This window comes from Saccostrea echinata, unplaced genomic scaffold, assembly GCF_033153115.1.
Source record: "Saccostrea echinata isolate AGI-Se365-2 ecotype Australia unplaced genomic scaffold, CSIRO_AGI_Sech_v1 ptg000002l, whole genome shotgun sequence".
Taxonomy (NCBI): Eukaryota; Metazoa; Mollusca; class Bivalvia; order Ostreida; family Ostreidae; genus Saccostrea; species Saccostrea echinata.
In genome coordinates, this window is record NW_026889751.1 from 1,239,566 (window position 1) to 1,258,820 (window position 19,255).

Consider the following 19,255-nt stretch of genomic DNA (forward strand, 5'->3'; position numbering starts at 1 on the left):
ATTCTCCTTTTGATGAATATACTTTTTCCTATCAAATTACTATTTAAATTCCTTTTTAAGAAAGCAAATTAAAAATCAGGGAACTCTTACCTACCATCCAATAGAGGGAACTCCCTCAAAATGCTTAGTCTACGTCACAAAAGGACACAACAGGAAAGGTCAACGGTAACCAAAGGTTACCTCGATTTATCAACATTTATCATCACAGTTGTTAAACACTACCGATGTTAAGGCATGCTTTACTTTGTATTTTCTATAGAAATTGCAATGAAAAAATTCATCAGTATTTCGTGGTGTTTAAAACGATATGCTTTCTGAGCTTTTTTGACGTTATGTTCCAATCTTCTCTGCAGAGTTGCCATTCGTTACTCTCTCAGCCACAACAAGTGAATGTATGAGCCGATGACAGTGATAATGTTCAGCTTTTGCAAGCAATGTATGAGACAATTCGATTACAAAACTTAAGAAGGTTGACAGATATAACATTTATTACAAGAAGACATAAACAATGCATCCACTTTCAACAACTTTGACATAGAAAAGAATACATGTATAACATTCTCCAAGGGATATCAGATTCCAACGCCTTTCAAATCACCATTAATAACTTTTAATTTAAACATAGTAAACCCAGCCATTACAAGTGTTATTTCAAAGAAATATCTAATTGCACTGTAGAAAATGAAATGATTAAAATACACAATCGAACACATTTCTTAAATCTTCATCAAAAACAAATTTTCATTGCAAGCAACATCATCCTAGCACTATTCGTTATTATGAATTTTGATTGGTTTTTAGAATAAATATAGTAATTGAAATGCAGTTCTATAACATTTGGACACCTTAAATATCACAGATTGTACGTATCTTTCGTGAATATATATTACGATTTTTTTTATTTAAGAAACCAGAAATTCATAAGCATCACAATACACTTTCATCTGATAAAACTTCGGTTCCATAAAACCCCAAGCCACCGTTACTGTCCATCAATGGCATTTGCACTTCACTTTCCCGCCAAAATTCGCAGGTGTCGGAATGAGATCGAGTATTATTGTTTTCCAGATTCTGCCTAAAGTCGTCCTCATAAGAACCAGTATTGCACTCGACGTTCTGTTCAGACACAAACTTTGGCATGCTGTTCCTGAGACAGTCACTACAGTAATCGGAATACCCACTACATTTCTCGTAGGTATTGTTAAGCGAGTAGGAATCACACACATGTCCACTGCATTTACGACAACCAACAATATTCAATGTGGGTTTCGTAGAGAAGCTTGAGGCTCTTTCCATTGATTCTAATCGTTTGGTCCGATAAGATTCGTCCTCAGATTCTAAAAAGTAAGTGAACTGATCTCCTTTCCCCTGCAAAATAATAAAAGTATGTAATAATTTATAATTTAATGTCTCTTTAGTCTAAATATGATTACTGAATTTACGACATACTAGAGTGTTTCCCCTTTTCTGCATTTTCATTGCAAGAAAACGTAATGATACATGTATATAGGGTTAATTTGTGTTTCTTTGTTACCTTCATGCTAACGAATCCTCTTTCCGTTAGAGTGTATCCTCCTAACTTATCCAGAATGGCCTTAAACTGACTGCTACAATGAATCTTCAAAGCTGCAACAAGAAGAGAATATATATACATGTATCTATTATAAATTCAGGTGGTCTAAATTTAGAGCACTGCCTGAGCGAATAACATTCCCCTAAAACAGCCAAATGCTTTCTTAGAGATAACAGTATGACAACAAGTATAGCTTTTTTCAAAAACAAACTTGGTACCGTCTTTAGCAACAATCTTAAACAGTAAACTGAAATTCATATATTAGTTCGTATCATTTTTGAGTAGTTTTGTGACTTTGTATTTCTTCAACAGATTTTTAGACATTAGCCCTTCCATATATATGTGAAAGACTGTGCAAAAAAGAAAAAAAATTAACAAAAATTTTAATGTTTGCATTCTGTGAACCATGAAAATAAAGAAACACTTTATAATAGTTGCTATAAATAATAGTGTCAGTTTCATTTAGTGCAATTTTCTATCGTTCGCTTAGTCGATTTATTAAAGATTGGACATCTAGAAAAAAAAATTGTATTTAGATCACTAGAAAATTATCTCCCTTGCCTTGAACATAATTTCAACCAATGAAATAAATAAGAAATTTTATTTCATGCATTTTCTACCAATCAAGAATGTACGGAAGCGTATTAGTGCCTACGGAAGCGTATTAGTGCCACTTCGACACTTTTTATTTTTTAATTTCTACACTTTAATCTGTAAAATTTACACTTAAAACTGTAAAATATGACTAATTATCATGGCTTTGCTGTTCTTCAGAAGAAGATTTTAAAAGGCTTGCTTTTTCCTATGTATTCCTATGTAAAACTTTGATCGCCCATTGTGGTCCCACCCTACCCCTGGAGGGTCATGATTTAAACAAACTTGAATCTACACTACCTGAGGATGCACCCATAAAAAAAAAAACAATCATGGCTTTGCTGTTCTTGAGAAGAAGATTTTAACAAATTTTTCCTACCTGGTATGTATTTTACGTAAAACTCTGATCGCCCATTGTGGCCTCACCTTACCCCCGGGGGTCATGATTGGAACAAACTTCAACCTACATTACTTGAGGATGCTTCCATATAAATATGACCAATTATGGCTTTGTTGTTCTTGAGAAGATTTTTACAGATTTTCACTATGTATTCTTATTTAAAACTTTGATCGCCCATTGTGGCCCCACCCTACCCCCCGGGGTTATGATTGGAACAAACTTGAATCTTCACTACCGGAGGATGCTTCCATATAAATATAACCAATCATGGCTTTGCTGTTCTTGAGAAGAAGATTTTTAAAGAATTTTCCTATATATTCCTATGTAAAACTTTGATCGCCCATTGTGGCCCCACCTTACCCCGGGGGTCATGATTGGAACAAATTTCAACCTACATTACTTGAGGATGCTTCCATGTAAATATTACCAATCATGGCTTTGTTGTTCTTGAGAAGATTTTTACAGATTTTCCCTATGTATTCTTATTTAAAACTTTGATCGCCCATTGTGGCCCCCCTACCCCCCCCCCCCCGGGGTCATGACTGGAACAAACTTGAATCTTCACTACCTGATGATGCTTCCATATAAATATAACCAATCATGGCTTTGCTGTTCTTGAGAAAAAGATTTTTACAAATTTTTCCTATGTACACCTTACCCCCGGGGGTCATGATTGGAACAAACTTGAACCTGCACTACTTGAGGATGCTTCCATGTAAATATGACCAATCATGACTTTGTTGTTCTTGTGAACAAGATTTTTACAGATTTTTCCTATGTATTCTTATTTAAAACTTGGATCGCCCATTGTGGCTCCACCCTACCCCCGGGGGTCATGATTGGAACAAACTTGAATCTACACTACCTGAGGATGCTTCCATATAAATATAACCATTCATGGCTTTGCTGTTCTTGAGAAGAAGATTTTTAAAGAATTTTCCTATATATCCCTATGTAAAACTTTGACCGCCCATTGTGGCCCCACCCTACCCCCGGGGGTCATGATTTGAACAAACTTGAATCTACACTACCTGAGGATGCTTCCATATAAATATGACCAATCATGGCTTTGCTGTTTTTGAGAAGAAGATTTTTAAAGAATTTTCCAATATATTCCTATGTAAAACTTTGATCGCTCATTGTGGGCTCACCCTACCCCCGGGGGTCATGATTTGAACAAACTTGAATCTACACTACCTGAGGATGCTTCCATATAAGTTTCATATTTTCAAGCACAGTGGTTCTTGAGAAGAAGATTTTTAAATGATGCCATTAATTTTTCATGAATTCATGATTATCTCCCCTTGGAAGAAGGCGTGGCCCTTATTTGAACAAAGTTGAATCCCCTTCACCCAAGGATACTCTGTGCCAAGTTTGGTTGAAATTGGCCCAGTAGTTCTGGAGAAGAAGATGAAATTGTGAAAAGTTTACAACGACAACAACGCCGACGACGACAGACAACGGACAAATTTTGATCAGAAAAGCTCACTTGAGCCTTCGGCTCAGGTGAGCTAAAAATAATGAGGATATTCACTTTTCTGATTTTTATTACATATCTGAATATTATTATGAGTAATTACAGCATTTTCAACATCAAGGACAGGTAAAATAATTTGCCCTTACAATAGTGAAATATTTTCAGAAATAGTTACAACCATTGTAGAGACTTGATATTCAAATTCAGCGTTCATTGAACAAGATTAGAGAAAGTTAAAAGAGGTTATGGTCACATAAATATAACCGCTACAGAAACGTTAACATGATTGTACTATTGTCTGATTTATAAGTTCTCCTCCATTAACAATTTTAAGGTTTTCTGAGCGATGCATGATTTAACGACTTGCCTATAAGTGGACAACATACAATAAGGAACAATTGCATTAGCAATACTAGTCCCCTACCGGCAAGTGTAATCTGGTTTCCGCTAAAAATTGAAAATGTCATAATTCCGTCAAAAATCAATCAAACCGGATGAAATGCGAACTTGGTCTATAATTCATCAAGGTAAAGTCACATGCCAAAAATCAGCTCAATATCTGCAAGCGTTTAGAGAAAAATTGCGGAGAACACTGAAAAATTGAAAAGGTCGTAATTCCGTCAAAAATCATTGAAGCGGAACGAAATGCTAACTTGATCTGTAACTCATCAAGATACACTTACATACCAAAAATCAGCTCAATATCTGCAAGCATTTAGAAAAAAAGTGCGGAAAACTAAGTGGGACAGACTGACAAACAGGCAGAGGGACAGACAGACAGACAGACGGACGGACAGACTCTGAGGAAACCTATAGTCCCCTCCGGTTTCACCGGTAGGGGACTAATAAACATAAAGGGAATAGAAAAGATAAAGCATTGAAAGGAATTTAAGAGGTTTCATAAAGAAATTCTACATTTTTATTATAGTTAACATACACAACATAGTTTCTTTAATATTTGCGTGTGAAATATTGCATATTATTTAAGGATATGTGTGTACTTTTGCGATTTTTTATACTTCGTTGTAATATCGAATAAGATAATCAGAATTTATAATAAATCATGTGTCAATTGCATTTCCATTTCTTTCCAGTCTAAAATATTCTAAAATTCCAGTAATGAAATTAAACCAATCATTAATTGATAGGGAATAAGGAATGCATTCGTTGACATTTCTTACGTCAGAATCCTTAAATAAATGACCCTAAATAAACGTCCATCAATTTAAGTTCACCGTCAGTGCATTGTTAATGTTAGTGAACACAAAATCAACCGCAATTATAGCTCATTCGACAATCATCATCAGAAAGAAAAACTACGCAATTGTACTATCATTTTTTATACACCGACCCGATACCCCTTTCTTGCTTTAAAACTGAACTGAAGTTATTTATCTCTTCACAATTTTACAATTGTATACAGAGATATACAAAAACAATGGTGACAAATTTAAAAAAAAAAAAAAACAACGGAAAAACAAGACGCGTTTGTAAAACACTGATGTCCCCGTATGGAAGCTCATTGCTAAGGTTAAACTTTCTCAAATGTAAGTTAAACTCCCCCATGGACTTAGGTCAAGGTAAACAAAACAACACTGTTGGTACCCAAGGGAAGGTCTTGTCACAAGGAAGACACGAGTGAAATATGAAAGCCCTAGAACCAACTGTTCAAAAGTTATTGCCAAGATTAAAGTTTTTCAAAAGTAAGTCAAACGTTAAGGTCAAGGTCAAAAGGACATAATTGTTGGTACCCAAGGGAAGGTATTGTCACAAGGAATAAACATTAAAATATGAAAGCATCAACCGTTCAAAAGATATGACCAAGGTTAAAGATTTTCAAAGAAGGTCAAGGTCAAATTGTTGGCACCCTACGGAAGGTCTTATCACAGTGAATACACATGTGAAATATGAAAGCCCTAGTATCAACCGTTCATAAGTTATGGCCAAGTTTAAAGTTTTGGTAAAGTGGGTCAAACTCCAAGGTCAAGAGGTCAAAAATATTTGTACACAAGGAAAGATCTTGTCACAAGGAAAGCACATGTGAAGTATGAAAGCCCTAGCATCAACAATTTAAATGTTATGGCCAAGGTTAAAGTGTGGTAAAACTTCGCAAAAGTGGGTCAAACTCCAATGTCAAGAGGTCAAATATGTTGGTACCTAAAGAAAGGTCTTGTCACAAGGATAACACATGTGAAATATGAAAGCCATAGCTCCAAATAATCAAACGTTATGGCCAAGGTTAAAGTTTTTGCGGACAAACAGCTAAACAGACAGACAGGGCAAAAACTATATGCCCCCGAATTTTCGATAACAGGGGCATAAAAACATGTTTTATATGATATGCATGAGTACCAGGACTAGACAAATAGTACAATTATAGATATATTTATTCACTAGGTCGGGGAGCACGTTTTAGTAATATTTTTAATAAATGTACACAGTTTTCCTAAAAAGGATTGTTTTTCTGAATTCATTATTTCTCTGAATGAAATTATATTTTTAAACCGCATTACTTTGGCTTTTTTCTTTCGTCTATCACAGATGTGCATTTTGATTAATATTAATGGAATTCATCGCCTATTTCATTTAAATAATCTAGTTTCTCTTGGTTCATTTAGTCAACTTCCACTTTCAAACCATTGCTTCATCAGGAGATTTTTGTAATATACACACACATATAGGTGATATTTTCCGCGAACACCAACTAAAATTTATTCTAAGAACAGCCATTATATTATTGAAAGCAGTATAAACCAAAAAATATACATACACTGCTTTTACAAGTGACAATTTAGACATACAATGTGTTTCTAATTTTCTATACATAAGCATTTTGTAGATGAATCAAATATAAGCATTAGAGCTAAATGTCATGTTAGAGCTGTGTAAATTCGGTTTTAACAAGATTCAGTAAGATATTTGGAAACTCATAATGATATCTGATGAGGCTGTCATAACAGAGTAATACCCACATTAAGTGTTTGCCTCTAAATGTACTCTACTTCGTAACTAGCAAAGAAGCCAAAAAGTCATTCAAAAATTCATCCCCGCACTTTCTTAAGAGGTTCAGGCAAATGTTACCCTCGTCAATCCTTCTGTCACTAGGTCTTCTTACTTGAACCCCTTATGAATTTTAAGCAACATGCAAATCTGATGAAATATGATTGCTGGTGTCGTGAAGATATGTAATAAAGTTTCGGAATTTTCATTTTTATCCTGCATTGGCCAATTACTAGTCAATAAAAACCATATTCCAGGAGCTCCTCTTTCATTTTTGTAAAATCACATCATCTTTTGTAATAGTTTTCCTGTAGATGTACAAGAAGATTTCAGAATTTTCCTTTTCATCCCGGGGGCCAATTAAGGGCCGAAACTTTAAACTTTTAAAAATAGAATATATAAATACTGATAGCTCCTACGAGAAAAACAGAAGGTCTATTTGCTACACACCTAACCCCAGTCAAGTTATTTCTAAAGAAAAATAATTCAAAAATGAATTCCAAAATTCGGTTGGAGTAACAACAAAGATTTCAACTTTAAATCTATACAACAAAAAGGCGTTTGTATTACCTGGCAGTCTGATGAATTACAGTCCTTAATTTTGTATAGTTTTCAAAAACTTTGTTTCTTGTGAGACACACTCTTTACATAAGGAGTGTTCTTTGGGCAGTGTATGAGTTTCTACAGGTCATGAATGACACAGCCATAACCGGCAGAATCTTATTCATTAACATTTCAGTCATGTTGACAAATGTCCTTAATACATTTCATTAGAAAAAAATCTTTGCTCAAACGTTTGGTTACGGATGTTCCTTCAAATTCAAATGACAGAATATGTCTTGGACAAGAATAATCAATAATCAATATCAAGGTCTTGGACAAGAATAATCAATATCAATTCCTGTCTAACTAAAAATACTATAGTTGACTTTTGTTCACTGTAAGAAATCAATTAACTATGGCAAATCAAGTATATTTACTACGGAATTCAAATTATCAAATTTTGTTCATCTCAATTTTCTAAAAAGATTTCTTGATATTAAAAAGAGTGATAATTTGCATATTCAAATATTATTTCCAAAATTACCATCGCTGATGTGGAATTTGAGAAATCAATACTCTAATTCTCACAAAAATTTCTAAAATTTCCTTACAACTCAAAGTTTCAAAGTACATGTATGTACTATAGCAAACTATAATACATGTAGCTTTATAAATATAGTAATTTTTTTGCTAGAGCTACCTAGCCTGTCTTTAATGTTCTTTTAGGTTAAAAGAATAAGACAAACCCTAGTTATAAGCCGCATTTGTAACAAAGGTGCATTTCTTAAGTTCCCCCACCATAACTTCTGATTAGTTCTCTGTGTGTATAAGCAAATACGAGGTCGATCAGGAAGGAAAAAAAGAATAATATGATTCACTGAATGACACATTAAGTGAATTCGCCAAGTGACTGATTGGGGAGTTTAGTTAAAAATCCACAGACGTACTCCATATATATATATATATATATATATATATATATATATATATATATATATATATATATATATATATATATATATATATATATATATATATATATATCAAGCTGGTGTTTTTTCCCATCTCCTTTACAAGTGAGTTTAAAGAACAAACCACAGATGTAAACAACCTGAAACACAAAAGCAAGTTTTAATTTCGAAGCTAACATGGTCTTTCGGCTACAGTGAGTTTATATATTACTTACGTAGTCCATTGGTTTCCATACGAGATGCAGTGTTAACTGTGTCTCCAAATAATGTATAACGGGGCATGCGCAGTCCAACAACACCTGCTACTACTGGACCTAGAATCATATAATCATATTTTTCTTTTAACAAAATTAAATTTTCAAATTCTTCTACACTTCAATCAAATTTGCAAGAAGACCTCTAATGGAAAACTCCAAAAACTTGAAAACAAAGAGATTTTAAAAAATGCCCCTATTTGAGAAATGTTACTAATACAAAATGAGCCAACAAACATATTTTTAATGTAAAATCAAAACCAGAAGTCTCTGACGAGACTGTAGCTCTACTGGTTTGTACTTATTACAATGGAAAAGAAAAGTAGCACTTGGACTTGAAACTTTGCAACAGCAATAAATAGAGTAATGATCCTTGGTTTAGTCTCTTTTTGTGGCAAGATTTATTGCAATCAGACTAAAACTGTTGGAAGAGTAACCTTTTAAAAGATTTTAACAGAAATTTTGATTTTAGTAACCATGGCAACATCATTCATCAAAATCAAAAAAAACTTATAAAGACAATTGTGTATCTCAGTGTAGTCTATTTGCATGCCAAGTTACATTGAAATTAAAGCAAAACTATAGAAGGAGTAGCATTTTGTATGTATTTCACAGAAATTTGTATTTTTAGTAACCATGGCAACACTTCACCAAAATAAAAAAAAACCAAAAAACAGAACTATGTATCTCAGTGTAGTCTACTTGTATGCCAAGTACTCAGACCAAAACTATAGGAGGAGTAGCGTTTAAAGGAATTTCACAGAAATTTCTATTTTTAGTAACCATGGCAACACCGTTCGTCAAAATCAAAAACCGATGCACTAAATTATGTATCTTAGTGTAGTCTACTTGTGTGCCAAGTTATATTGAAATCAAATTAAAACTGTAGGAGGAGTCGCTTTTTAAAAGAATTTCACAGAAATTTCTGTTTTTAGTAATCATGGCAACACCGTTAATCAAAATCAAAAACCGATGCACTAGATTATGTATCTTAAGAGTAGTCTAATTGTATGCCAAGTTATACTGAAATCAGATTAAAACTGTAAGAGGAGTAGCGTTTTAAAGGAATTTCACAGAAATTTCTATTTTTAGTAATCATGGCAACACCGTTCATCAAAATCAAAAACCGATGCACTAAATTATGTATCTTAGTGTAATCTATTTGTGTGCCAAGTTATATTGAAATCAAATGAAAACTGTAGGAGGAGTAGCAATTTAAAGGAATTTCACAGAAATTTCTATTTTTAGTAACCATGGCAACACCATTCATCAAAATCAAAAACCGATGCACTTAATTATGTATCTTAGTGTAGTCTACTTGTGTGCCAAGTTATACTGAAATCAGACTAAAACTGTAGGAGTAGCGTTCTGAAAAATTGTTTACAGACAGACGGACAGCTAGACAGACATACAGACGGAACGCTGGACACCTTACTATCGCATAAGCTCTTCTGGTCTCTGACCAGTAGAGCTAAAAATGAAGTAATAAATTAAATTATTTTTTTATATACCTGAATGTATACCAATACGTAATTTTAATGTATCATCAGGCCTGTGTTTTATTTTAAAGGAGAGTATAGCAGACAAGAGTTTGAGTGACATTGATGCAATCTCTCCCGCGTGGTTATCGCCATTGCGTATCGGAAGCCCACTGACAACTAGGTAGGCATCACCGATTGTCTCCACTTTGTATACGTCATAATGGGCAATGATTGAATCAAAACAAGTGTACAATTCATTCAGCATGTCAATAACCTGTAAGTATGAAAAAGTAAACCATTTACAGTATTAGATGATATTTGCAAAGCAAAAGCTAATTACTGACGTCATTTGAAAGGCCTATTTAAAACACCTACAATCAGCTGGGTTTTTTTAATTAAAGTTTGAACAGTGCATGACGTTAATCGTAAATCGAAAGACAATTACATTGAAAAGTGTACTCAAAATCTATTGTTAAATATCACGATAAAGGTGCCCGCAGTTTTGCACTTGTATGCTGTTCTTTTTCAACTTGATTGTATCACCTAATTTCTTTTATCGTTAAAATACAATTGTTAGTAATCTAAGTGTTCAGATTAACAATTCTTATTCGCCCACTACATTTCCTACACTTTACATGCAAAACCGTAACGAGTTCTACTCATTCTGTTTAAATCAACGTGGATTTTCATGGATTTTTAGAAATTCTTTTGGCTGCATTACATAACCGAAAATGTTCAAAAACTGGTCGGTCATAATTACCAAAAATTATTTTCTTCTATTCCCAAAAGAATGGTAGATATCATTGCCGAATATTTAAATCCTATTGAAGAAGGGCACCGCAAAGCGGAGCATCCCCTCGCAAAAGAGCACACCGATTCCGATATAAATTACTTGTGTAACTTCCCTTTCGCATGCACGTACTCAACACCCACAAATACACATAAGCGTGTTACTATATTCCCTCCAACTTCGTTGCGAGGGGATAATAAGGACTTTCGCTCGAAGTTCAATCCTCAGGTCTTAACAATCCACCCATTGGGCAAATATCTTCCTGTTTATATGGACAATCAAGATATGAACAATAGACTAAGAAGTTGAGGTAGAAAATTTCGCCACTGCATCCAGAAGTACAGTGACTATATGTTTATGGAGATATGCCACTCCAGCACTTTATTTCCACTTTTAAAAAAATTGGTAATGGAACATAAGCATTTTCGGTACAGATAAGAAAAATTTCGGTAATCTATTGTCGATTTTCGGTAATGCAACACTGCGATTCATCGTTATCTTGTACTCGACCTGATATGATCAACTTGAATTTTTGAAAATATAAAGGGCCAGTGGATGTGCGTACTGTACCCATTGACACCATTACTGTGTCGCCTGCAGAGCAGAGCGGCACTTAGGGATCACTTTACCCGGCGTTTGTCTGTCTGTCCGTCTGTCTGTCTAGCTGTCCGTCTGTCACACCTTGTATCTCAAGAAGTGTAAGAGATGTGGACTGAAATTTGCACATATATTGCATGGCACTATGGCTTTTGTGAATTACCGTGTTACCGACCTCATGACCCTTGACCTTTGACCCACTTTACAAAAAAGTTAATAGTGCCAATATACAGCATATTTTTGACATTTAAGAGGTAAGTCAGTGCTATTTAGCATGTGCACTGATTGTCATAAAACATTATGGAAAATACCCGCGTTGCAATTCACTTGACCTTGACCTTTGACCTACTTTGCAAAAAATACCTTGGACAGTTTAACTTAAGTCTTTTGAATTTTGAGAGGCGGGCTGTTGATAATTAGCATTTATACATGTTTATGAGCTCATTATACTGTACTTTGAAACTGTATGATATTCACACAAACTGATATTTAAATACTATGAAAATACATCGGGATCAGTATCCCACAATAGATTGTCTAGACTGACAATTGGAGTAAAGACTTTGAAACACGTATTATACATGTAAAATGATAGATAATTATTTATAATAATTTCAATTTAATTATTCATGTGAGGGTTGGGAATCATATTTTCTTTGATTGTCAGATTCTATTGCAGTCTTATACTATGCGTGCATGCTTTTTTTCTGCATGAACTATCATATTAATATTAGAAGTAAATAAATAGCTAATTAGGTTTATTTACATCTTTAATGAAGCTACAAAGCAGGTGACACATGTGTTCCTTGGAACACTTTAGCTGTACAAATACCGAAACAGGAACTAGATACTAGCCTGCATGGGTGTGCTCTCTGCGGACAGGGCGGTGAACCCCACAATATCACTGAAATACATGGTTACACAGTCGTAGCTCTCAGGATTTACGTAATGACCCCTCTTCAGCTTATTAGCTATTGGCCTAAAATCCAAGGTAAGAAATGAATTTCATTAGTGTTAGAATACACTAATCTTTATTTAATAGATATCAATGTGAATAATTAACAATATTAGATATTCTTTCTTTGTGCGGTTCAATTTTGTAGAAGTATATGTAATCAATCAGGAAATAAAAGACTTCGTTATGTTAACACACTTTATGTCACAGTAACATATATTTTAACCTTCATCAATCATTGTGGCGAAAATGACATTTCTAATGAATATTTTTTTCTTTAAAAGTAGACGATCACGGATGACAGACATGGATGTAGCGATCAATTATAAAAATCTCGACCATGACTTGGATAATACATGGTAGCCTCTTTTTTCTGTCACGTGATTCTCACCTTGGTAACATTCGGAAAAGAAGATTCTCCGTCATCTGTTTTTCTTCCGACAGCTGCTCAGTTCTCTCTGCAACCAGAGCTTCGAGGTTGTTTGCATACTTCTCCATGATAGCCAACATGTTATCAAATATATTTGGTTTCCTGGGATGGAATGGTTTTAATTTTATTACATGAAAAGTTAATAATTAGAACTGTTTAGTTTGGATTATATTGAGAGTAATTGACATCATAAAAATGCCAAAATATTTATTTAGTAGTGTTAAAATACAGAAAAGAATAAACTTGATAATCTCTTGACTTTGCTGATAGGATACATTGGTTTATTAGCCACCATTGTCTTACAATCTACGCATTAATGTAGAGAAAATTTTTATCCTAGAAAATCGAGGAGTGACTGGAATATTTAAAATTTAACAAGGGACACAGACAAAGAATCTTTTCTGTCAGTTGATTTTTTTTTGCTTGCTATACTAAGGGATAATATTTTTAAAACAAATTTCCCTATCTTGGGATCGCTACATACTGGCCCTTTGCCGTTCCCCAGATTTTGAAAATCAAAAGTTAAGTCTAATGAAAATGCTTACAAAAATTTAAATCATTTCACCAAGTAATGTGTTTTTACTCATTTCCCCCCCCCCCCCCAAAGTTCATCAATACAGTTCATCTTTATAATTATATAGGTAAAATGATCAAATCTCAAATATATTATCAGGAAACGTGAAGAAAAACACCAGTTATCCATTTACTAACCAAACGTTGATAAAAGGATGTATTTTAGGATAAAGACCCAGAAATATCTAGGCAATCGGAAAAATTGCATGTTTTTCATACTTATGCAGTATTTTAGTCCTATTGACTTCAATTGTTATATAATACATAGTGGAAAAAGTATGTGATATCATTGCAAGATACCACAGATCACTTCCAATTTCATTTCATGCAATAATAAGTATTGGTATCTAAAGATTAAATAAAATTTGATTTCTCAAAAAATGTAGGGGAGGGGGTTGTGCTTGTTTGGGGTGCAAATACCTACTTTTTACAAGAGACCGATTCTAAGAACCTAGAATCATATTGATCACACACTTCATATTCATGTTATTTTTTTCTGGCTGAGGAGCGGACATCTTTAAAGAAAATGATTCGGAAAAAAAATAATTTAAAGTTTTAATTCAATACCAGTATAAGAGGATGCTTATAAATTACTTAGACAAAAATTTAGTCCAGTTCTTAAAAAATATGTTCTTCAAAAATGATTCGATAAGTTCCTGTAAATCTTTTGTGCATTGTTCAGCTACAAGTGCCATATCCTAGACTCATTGGTGTGGTTTAACTTTTGACTAAATACATTTTTTTTTTAAATCTAATCATTCCTTTTCAGGTGTTCCTAAATGGAAGATTAATGTTTTTTAATAACTTTACAATGTTTGCTACTTTCCCTCAATTATCCTCCTTTGAAAGAAGACATTTTTTACAGTAGGAATTTGCCCGTCAAATTCTAATTCTGGGCCAACCGGTGAGTTTTCTTCTTATTGTTGAACCCAGATTCATAAAACCTCCAATAAGCCAACACGCGTTATAGTTTTAGTACTTTTATATAGAATCAGCATGGAATATACTTTTACATGAGTTTGGGATGTATCAGCACCGAAGGTCTGATTCCAACTGACTATAATTTTTAACAACAAAACATACATACTGAACAAAGAAAGAGTAAAATAAGAGGATTAACAAAAAGTATAAAGAAATCAAGTATCAAACAATAACTGAGAGAATGGTGACATTTTAGCGGCATGTATATAATAGAATAAAAGTAGATGAAAGATTAAGTGTCAATAAATATAAATAGAAGTCAGTTAGGAGATTAACTGTCCATCTCTTACTGTGCCTCAGGTAGGATTAAGGCTGTGCGGAATTTATAGAATTTGTCACATTTGCCGAAATATACGAAAACTTTTTATAACAATTTACACAAAGTCCGAAAAGTTAATTTAAACAGTAATTTATAATTAGTCCGAAAAGTTGTATTTTACACCGTAACACCTATTTAAAATTTACCAACACACACTAAGGATTGAAAAGTAAGCATGGGGTAGAACGTATGAAATTTAAAGAACAAAATATCATCTTTAAAAACATCTTCAAAAGCACCTCTCATTTCGAGTTATGCATTTACATATTTCATATTTCTTTTTTATAGAAACCAAAATTTAACCATAGCGAAAGTAACATCACTTCGATATTTGAAATAGTCTATTTCCACGGTGTGGCAAGCCAAATTTAATTTATGAAATATATATTTCTTAATCAGAAAATATGTGATTATTTGCTTACAGTCCCTGCTGCATGGGTTTCAGACGGACTCTGATGTACTTAAAGTCAGGTCTGAAGTCGGGGGCTTCATGCCAGCATTCGGTGATACACTGTTTAATAAAGTCTTCACAGGACAATCTGGTTATATCAGGCCGGAAGGGGGCCTCAGCAGCGTCACGTATCACGTGGTTGACAATTTCTACAATGAACAAAAACTAAAATGAAGGTCTCTCCCTCCAGTGTGGAAACACTTTACCATTTCTCAGTCCAGTTACCATGGTTAGTACTCTCGAGAGGATACTAGTATATCATCTACATATATGATGCGCAGTGATGCGCTATTTATGAATATCTGTTTCATTACTTATGCTAAAAGAGTCCATGCTTACTTTTTTTTCCTAATAAAAGAAGTACTACTTATTGAGAGTAACAATTGTATCATTGATGTTTGTAATCTTGACTTTAAGAATAAAAAACAAATTACAAGAAGTACTACTATACTAAAAGAAAAGCTTCATCACTTATGCATTGAGTCTAGATAATTTGTTTCACTAAACAACTTTTGAATTAAGTAAATAAAATCGAACCTGATGGCGTGTATTTTGTGTTTCCCCAAGGACCTTCTCGTCCGTGAATTTCATACAGAATGATAGCGAAGGAGTATGTGTCCCCTTTCTGAGTTCCGTAAGTGTGAGCATTTTTTGAGCGCAGCAATTCTGGTGCGGTCCATAACAATTCTGGTATTTGAAAAAAAAATATTAAACTTAAGTGCAACAAAGAAAAGATCTTGTTTATATTGCTTATCTATGAATATGCAGAGATCTACATTAAGAAACATTTCGGTCTTCCTACCATCGTAATGACTCTCTGTGTCCCCTTTGATACTTGTTTCTTTGCTTAACAACTGCTGCAGACCAAAATCGGCGATCTGGAGAACCCATCGACTATCCACCAAACAGGTGGAAGATTTCAGATTCCCATGGAAACCAATTTCACTGTCATGAATGAAGATCATTCCCTACAAAAGGTTGAAATTTGAAATCATGGACCCTAATATCACTTCTTGAAATAGAACACAAGAACCGTTAAGAATAGAAATAGACGACGATACCTTGATTAAATCCGCCACAAGGGAGGCGATGAACATATCGTCCAGATAAATGTCCTCATTTTTCAGAATGTCCTTTAAAAGATATAAATTACCATATACATGGGGTTTTTTTTATTATTAACTTATAATGAATCCATAAGGGAAAATTTTCAAAGTGATGCGTAAATTAAATTTCTTTTCCTATACGTTCCATCGAGAAACCCATGGCTAATTAGCCAGACCCGTAGAACGCGGGGGGAGGGGGGGTTATAATAAATTTTCATTTAGATGCTGGTTGCTCCTTCCCCCATTTTTTGTTGCTGTAAGGTTGAGAACTGATAATACCAGGATTTTTCACTTTTCACCCCCTCTGTTGTGTCTATAATTTGATGCCAATGTTCTGAATTCAATCAAATCTTCTCTGAATATTGACCTTAAATAAAGTCATTAATTTTTTTCTGTTTATTCCTATTCAATTTCTCAGTATTATTTGTTGTAGATTGAGATCATCGGAAAAACTTGAAAGTCTTTCTTGATAGTACTTCATTCTTCATGTAAAATTCTTCATAAACCTTACAAAAACGTTTCCCCATTTTATTAATCAAAAGATAATGAATTTTGCCTCGCTTTACGTTTTAAATGTTACAATTAGGGTTACAACTCTCCATTCTATATTACTCTTTAAATAGTAATCATTCGAATATAGAGATGTTCTGAATACCGCTACCAAAAGAGATTTCACATTAATTGAAGATGGAACCGCGAGTTTTCCCCTAAACTTTAAAATCTTACAGAATATTTTCCACTTTAAAAAATTATCTCAATGCACTTTATAAATTATCTCAATGTGTTTCTCCTAAATTTTCACTTATTGATAGAACCTCCACAAAAGCAAAAATACTCCCCCGTGCAACTCCAGCGGCCTCGTGTAATGGGTGCGGTAATGCCTAATCTATTGTAATTGAGAAGTTTCCCCGTTAATGTCGGTCTTAAAGAAATGATTATCGATTAAATTATATTAATTCGTACAAAAAAGCGATGACGCATTCCCTCATGCTTTGATGGTGGTTTTATTCTCTACAAAGTATAAAAGGAAATAATTATACTTATCGTATTACTCGCTTGTCATATGGTTATTAAATTCATGTAAAGGGATATTATAGTTAAACATTCTAATTTCTCAACTCATCTTAACAATTACAAGTGTCAATCTATCTTTGTTATTTAATGCAATGTAAAAAAAAAAATCATTTTCAGCGACAAATCTAAATTTTAGCGAAATTATTTAACACCAAAGGCAAGTGCTTTAATATTTCACAAACAAAACTATCAAGAAAGAGGGAAAATCTAAATTTGTTAACGTTTTCTTATCTTGCAGTATTTTGACTTTTACTTATACATACATACATACATATATATATATATATATATATATATATATATATATATATATATATATATATATATATATATATATATATATATATTTGAAGCTCTTTCTCTTTGTCATCAATTCTCTACATGCAATATTAAAAAAACTGTTCTAGAAAATCGAAGAATATTCGAGCTATTCAGGAAGTCTGTGGTGGATTTGACTTTGATAAATTTTAGCAGATTTCCATTAGCACTAAATGTTTCTCAAGTTTTAAGATTGAATAGAATAAATAAAGATTTCTACAAAAATAACCAGAACAAATAGAAAAAAAGAGAAGAAAGTCAGTCAAGGTATTTGATGTTTCTTCCACACAACATGGTTTACAATCACGTTTGCCGAGGAAGACAAGATACATCTTTTTCTGGCATGAGCATATCAAATTCTTTTCAGCAAATTCTTTACAATCCAGATTCATAACTCCCCGTAAGAAAAAAAAAACGATGCTGGATTTCTGAAGATAATGGAGGAAATCTCATTAATCATTCAAGAAATTAGGTCAGCATAAACAGAAACAAGGTTATTAAAGGAGAAACACGGTTGATGCATATCAGCATTGTGGATATTCTATTGCCATTTTAAGACATGCCACTTGCTTAAAGGATCTGAAACCTTCTACTACATATTCCTATACGATATCAAACCTTACAATTCAATATTTTTCCCCAAGCACTAAAAATCACATGGAATCAGCCATATCGTGTTTTTTTTTTTGTTTTTTTTTTTGTTTTTTTTGTTTTTTTGTTTTTGTTTTTTTTTTTTGAATTTTTAATTTTTACCCTCTGTCTATTTAAGGACCCTCTCTACATCGCACATCAATTTCAGGGAACGTATGTGTAATTAAGATTAATCCACCATTTGATTATAAAATAGAATAAATTGTAATGTGAATTGTATTATATATATATATTGTAATTAATTCAAGAATTCCAAAAAATATACTAAACCAAAATAAAGAAATTGAAAACTATTTACATCTCTTTTCCCCATTTAAGTAAGCAAACCCAATTTGTCTTTATCAGTACTTCGTTGTCATTGAAGATTTTTCCTGGGTAAAAAAGGTATGCACCTTTTTTTAAAGAAACTAGTAGATAATTTTTATATATAATGTACTACAGGGATTTCACCAACCATTTTTAAAGTCAGTATCTCGTAAATTCTATGGTCCTTATAATGACCTTGTTAGAAATATAATCAATAATTGGCTGAAGTGATTCATATCAATTGTTCGGCCTTTTATGCTAAATTTGACTACCTGATCGGTCAACAGGGGATGCTTACTCCTTTTAGGCACCTGATCCCACCTCTGGAATTTCCAGGGGTTCGTCTTTTATGCCCTCTTCACAGATTTGTATTATTTGTAGATTTTTTTTTAGATCGATCACTGTTCGTTA

The 19,255-nt window shown here is 33.3% G+C and overlaps 1 protein-coding gene across 1 annotated transcript in view; it reads right to left on the bottom strand.

Moving 5' to 3' along the window:
- Positions 1-520: 520 nt before the first annotated feature.
- The window catches only part of LOC133203423 (receptor-type guanylate cyclase Gyc76C-like), a 44,742-nt gene continuing 26,007 nt past the window's right edge, over positions 521-19,255 (bottom strand). Inside the window, exons 12-21 of the mRNA XM_061339206.1 lie at positions 16,451-16,522; positions 16,192-16,357; positions 15,927-16,076; positions 15,361-15,538; positions 13,027-13,167; positions 12,536-12,659; positions 10,324-10,567; positions 8,774-8,872; positions 1,535-1,626; positions 521-1,368 (exon numbers count right to left, since the gene is read on the bottom strand). Of these exons, the coding sequence (XP_061195190.1) occupies positions 928-1,368; positions 1,535-1,626; positions 8,774-8,872; positions 10,324-10,567; positions 12,536-12,659; positions 13,027-13,167; positions 15,361-15,538; positions 15,927-16,076; positions 16,192-16,357; positions 16,451-16,522 (1,707 nt within the window). The 3' untranslated portion in view covers positions 521-927. The remainder of the gene's footprint in view (positions 1,369-1,534; positions 1,627-8,773; positions 8,873-10,323; positions 10,568-12,535; positions 12,660-13,026; positions 13,168-15,360; positions 15,539-15,926; positions 16,077-16,191; positions 16,358-16,450; positions 16,523-19,255) is intronic.